Source organism: Bison bison, unplaced genomic scaffold, assembly GCF_000754665.1.
Source record: "Bison bison bison isolate TAMUID 2011002044 unplaced genomic scaffold, Bison_UMD1.0 scf7180017864495, whole genome shotgun sequence".
Lineage (NCBI taxonomy): Eukaryota > Metazoa > Chordata > Mammalia > Artiodactyla > Bovidae > Bison > Bison bison.
Window position 1 is genome coordinate 7,670,869 of NW_011495054.1, and position 5,378 is coordinate 7,676,246.

General features: G+C 43.1%; 1 protein-coding gene across 1 annotated transcript in view; it reads left to right on the forward strand.

Annotated features, from left to right (window-relative positions):
- Positions 1-5,378, forward strand: part of CORO1C (coronin, actin binding protein, 1C) — a 49,426-nt gene that overhangs the window by 18,315 nt on the left and 25,733 nt on the right. Inside the window, exon 2 of the mRNA XM_010828679.1 lies at positions 1,977-2,099. Within this exon, the coding sequence (XP_010826981.1) occupies positions 1,977-2,099 (123 nt within the window). The remainder of the gene's footprint in view (positions 1-1,976; positions 2,100-5,378) is intronic.

A 5,378-nucleotide genomic window follows, 5' to 3' on the forward strand; every position in this document is an offset into this window, starting at 1 on the left:
AGTGACCCACATGGCTTCTCATATATGACCCAGCTTCTCTATAATACTAATTCAGGACCCACACACACTCTGGGTTGAATTAGTTTTGCAAGAGAAAGGGAGAGTGTGTGAAAAAACCCAGGCCTCAATTCTGTAGGCTGGTCCATCTTCACCCCTCAACTGAGAACTCGCGTTTCTCAGCAGAAAACCCTCCCAGAGACTAAGCCCGACGCCTCTGGCTGACCGTCTTCCTGTGTCCCCGCCGCCCAGGGCCTCTCCTGCTGCCGCAACGTCTTGTGCTGCGCTGTAACTGGAGCTTTAGATGGACTCCACGCTCGGCCAGGCCAGGCCTCCCTGCTTACCTCTGTGTCTCCAACACTCAGCTCAGTATCTGGCCCAAAGTTCACAGATAACACACATTTGTAACTCTTAGTGATGGAGTGAGTGAATATGTTATGCAGGAAAAACTAGTAATAAGTGCCAGTTTTTCATTGAGTGTTTACTGTATTCCAGGTACTATAATTTTTTTATAGATCTTATATAGATCATTGTAATGCTGGGCTGTGATTTACCTCATTTCTCATTTCCTCTTCATGGTAATCCTAGGAGGTAAGTATTATTATTACTCATTTCATAGGTGATGAGCTGAAGCTTACAGAAATTACTTGTCTGAGATCATATGCTGTTTAACCAAGAGAGCCTGGGTTTGAACCCATATCTCTCTGACTCTGAGCCTGTGATCTCTGTTTTAGCACACTGCTTCCCTGGAGATTTCCATAGTGGAGAAATCCAAATTCACTGATCTTAAACATTTTCCAAAAAGCCTGCCCCTCTGTTGTGACAATTGGCCATAACAGGAGAGGTTCGGTTTTACACTGTGGTGATCCCTTTCTGTCCACCTGTGTTAGCACATGTAGAAGAACCTCAGAAAGGACTGGCATTAAGCTTTAAAAAAGGAAGTGGCTTTTATACGCCTGTTGTTGTAATAGCGTTTGTCTTGGTTAACACTGAATTGGTCCAGTAAGCCACATTGGCTCGTTAGGTTCAAGTGTGTAACGTGAGCACACTGTGACGGTTGCTATGACCAATCTTAAAAGTGGTGCTCTTAATGCGATGTGGATCTGTAGTGACTGAGTGCTAAAGTGGTCTTCTGTTGATTGAAGACAGCAGAGACCTGGGCACATCCTATGTCCTTCAGCCCCTGAGCAGTGGTGAAGGCTTTTCTTTGTATTACCTTCACTTGCTTGCTCACAGTGCCATCCACTTCCAGAGCTGTTAATTTGTATATATTCAAGGGTATTAGCTTATTATATTAAAGGTTATATTTTACACTTTGAGTAGTACTAGGGTGTTTTGTTTTTTTTTTTAAACAGTAGAAACACCTATAATTTACAATTCAGCTGTTTGTTAGAATTGTATTTTGGTAAAAAGACTTTTTCTTTTTTGTTGTGTCTCTTAATGCCATTGATTAATTAAATCTCTGGTTCTGGAAATGTAGCTCCTTTGTTTGATAGAGTGTCCCCAGTAGTAACTCAGAGAAGGCAATGGCACCCCAACTCCAGTCTGGAAAATCCCATGGACGGAGGAGCCTGGTAGGCTGCAGTCCATGGGGTCGCTAAGAGTCGGACACGACTGAGCGACTTCACTTTCCCTTTTCACTTTCATGCATTGGAGAAGGAAATGGCAACCCACTCCAGTGTTCTTGCCTGGAGAATCCCAGGGACGGCGGAGCCTGGTGGGCTGCCGTCTATGGGGTTGCACAGAGTCGGACACGACTGAAGTGACTTAGTAGCAGCAGCAGTAGCAGTAGTAACTATTTCTAGAAATGCAAGTTGACAGTTCTTATTGGTTGACGTTGGCTGATCTGAATGAACATTATCATTGGTAGAGTGTTGAGAGTTCAGGGTAGAGGTAATAAAGGAAAAATGGATCTGAGAAAACATACAGACTCTGTGGCCTTGATGATACCTAATAGGTATGTTTCTCTCTCCTTTCAGACTGGTCGAATTGACAAATCCTACCCAACAGTATGTGGCCACACAGGACCAGTGCTGGACATAGACTGGTGCCCACACAACGACCAGGTCATTGCCAGCGGCTCGGAGGACTGCACTGTTATGGTAAGTCCCCGTGGTGTGGTGGGCACGCCGGCCAGCGCAGCTCACATGCTGCCTCCCAAGAGTGTGTGTGAGGAGGTTTGAAATGCAGAAAATCGTGGTAGCTTTGATTGTCCATTGTATTATGTAAGAATTTAGCAACATCAAAGTTTAACTTTGGTAAATCATTTTACAAGCCCTTATATCAAGGAGTTGTACTCTGTTGTCTTTTTTTCTTCTTTCGTGTGAGTGTGTGTGTGTGTGTGTTCTTCCTTGTTAACAGTTGACACATCTGCTTGGTTGGGAAGATTTTAGAAAAGATAAAGTGACTTTCAAATATTTCCGTGAATGCCATTGGACAGCATAACCTTCCTCCCCACCAAAAAGGCAGAGAAAATTGTTCGCATGAATTGCATATTCCAGTGAAATATGATGCCAGAGGTTATACAGATAAATGGGACATGAAACAGATACTGAGAGATAGTAATGAATTTTTTGCAAGTGCTTGTTTCCAAGCTAATGTTTGTGGACCCTGATTAAGAAAGTCCTTTCTCTGCAGGTGTACAGACATCCAACTTGAAAGATTTTTAAAGTAAGTTCTTTATGTTCCCTAGGTTCTGAGAGTAGGTTATGTGTGAAACCAGGCTTTGGTGGAAGGAAGGAGTACTTTTGAAAGTGAAGCTTCTTGTTCTTGATTATGTTCTTCTTAGCCTTCAAGTGTAATTATGGGTTTGAATGCATTTTTAACCCTATCCCAACATCTGCTGGAAAGGTTGAGCCTAAGCACGGAAGGGGAGTCCTGAAGTCAGGTCTGGATGGGAGCAGGTCTTCCCTAAGGCAGCCTCTCACTTGGCAGTGGAGAGCTGCAAGAACCGCACTCGGGTAGCTCCCTCTTGGTTTTCTGTGCACTGAACCAGACCTAGAAACATTGTTTGGAAGGCTTTGTTAATTATAATTATTTTACATAAACACAAATTAATTCCTGAACTGTGCCATTTAAACATTTACCAATTTTTCTCATGGACTTTTGGCTGAGAATAACTCCTCCTGTGATCTCATGATTTTGGCAGCCAAAGCATATTAAAGAAATATGCTGCTATTAAAAGGAATTGTTCCATTTAACATGCCTTGCTAAACTGATCATTTGAATGGCTACAGACACATTTTAGCTAAGGGAGAAGAACAGTGTTCAGACCCAATGCCAAATCTTAATCTAGGAAACCTTAACCTTTCTTAGAGAAGGGTGTTTGACACATCTCTCCTCATCTCCAGCATTATTGTTCATGTTGCCCTTAAAAAAAAACAAACAAACCACCTTTGTGTTATAAAACACACTGAACAGTTAAGTGAAAAAGTGAATTGAGAGATTTATGACAGAGTGAACATCCTGTGACCACCACCCAGGTCAAGAAGTGGGATTCTCCCAGCCCTCTCAGACTCTTCCTATGCCCACCCCAATCCTGAGCCACCCCTCCCTCCACAAGTAACCAGTAAATTCACCTCCTTGCCTCTCTTTGTGGTTTTAATCATGTAAACGTGCATCTCTGGATGATGCTAGAGCTCAGCCTTCCAAGTTTTAAGAGCTTGATAGGTCTTTTAAGTCTTTCCTAGTCTACAGGAGGAGTTCCTCCTCCATCCTTTCCTTGTTGAAGATGCCTGACCTTCGACCTGAAGCTTCCAGCAGTCCAGATTCTGCTGATTGCACCCTCATGGTCCAGTTCAACCTGCTTCTCTGTCTTTCAGATTCCCTGCGAGTTGGCAGCTGCATCCTAGAGTGTGATTAGATTCAGATTCCAACCCTTTGATAAGCCTGGAGCTCCAGCTCTGGTCTCCTTCAAAGCACGAGGTCTCAAGATGCCTGTTTTTTTGTTTTTTTCTCTTTTTTTTAATTTGCACAGTTACTGGGTATCAGTTGTTTTCAGTTTTCAGCTGGTAGAAGTTGTAAGCTGGTCCTACCTCTTATCTATTTAGTTACCCAGGAGTACAGTTCATACAGGAAAGCAGGGTAAACATTTGATTCTTTCCTTTTATTTACCCAGTTTTCAAGATAATGAATTGGTTCTCGGTCTTCCTCAGAAGGTGACCAATTAGTTTTTCCTTTGGAGGTTTTCTTCCCCTTTCATTTCATATGGAACTCATGGATTTGAACTTATTTCACAGTTTTTGATCCATTACAGTTCTTCTTTCAAAGCTCAGCTCATTCAGTCTTTGTTAATGGAAACCTGTCTGCAGTTCCCGAGTCCTTCTGACATGACCCTACTTGTTTCTGTGGCTTCCTTATTCTTTGGTATGTCGAAGTGTCCAAGGCCCATCCTGGACATCTCTAGCCCCACGCCTCGAATCGGCCTTTCTCTCAGAGGCCCTGGTTTCTTTGAATGGAAAATGGGATTTCTCGGTCACTGTCCGGGTGCTTAGGGATGCTCATTGTTACTGTGGTGATCATTGTTTATAAGACCGTGTGGTAAATTTGTTTAGAATATACATATATATTTAAAGATATGATACCTTGTGACTTAGTTTTAATCTTTCTAGTTCAAAGTCAGGACTGTAGAGTTTTTTTTTTTTTAGGACTGTAGAGTTTTTATCTGACTTCTTTAATAATGCATCTGTCTCCTTTCTTTCATACCCAGAATCCTGGTTTTCAGGGAGTCAAGATGAATTAAAATATTCTAATCTATCTCATTTGCTGTTTCACGGTATACACACAGTAATCTCACACTAAAAATACCAATAGTATCACCACTGTCATGATTGCTGAAAGCAGTTTAAAAAAAAAAAAGTCATTTGGATCATCTGACACTCCTCCTCTGGTCGATTGTAGACCCCAGTTCTCTGGAAACCAATCTGAGAGGGCTCCCTCCTGGGACGGGCTGGATCCATACTGAGGAGCAGTTCCAAGGGACGGAATCAACTAGGAAAGGCTCGTGGGAACACGCGCTCTAAGCTCTTCTATATTGACAGCAGCTTGTTATGACCTTTATTATTTATTAGTTCAGTTCAGTTCAGTCGCTCAGTCGTGTCCGACTCTCTGTGACCCCATGAATCGCAGCACGCCAGGCCTCCCTGTCCATCACCAACTCCACGTCCATCGAGTCAGTGATGCCATCCAGCCATCTCATCCTCTGTCGTCCCCTTCTCCTCCTGCCCCCAATCCCTCCCAGCATCAGGGTCTTTTCCAGTGAGTCAACTCTTCGCATGAGGTGGCCAAAATATTGGAGTTTCAGCTTTAGCATCAGTCTTTCCAATGAACACTCAGGACTGATCTCCTTTAGGATGGACTGGTTGGATCTCCTTGCAGTCCAA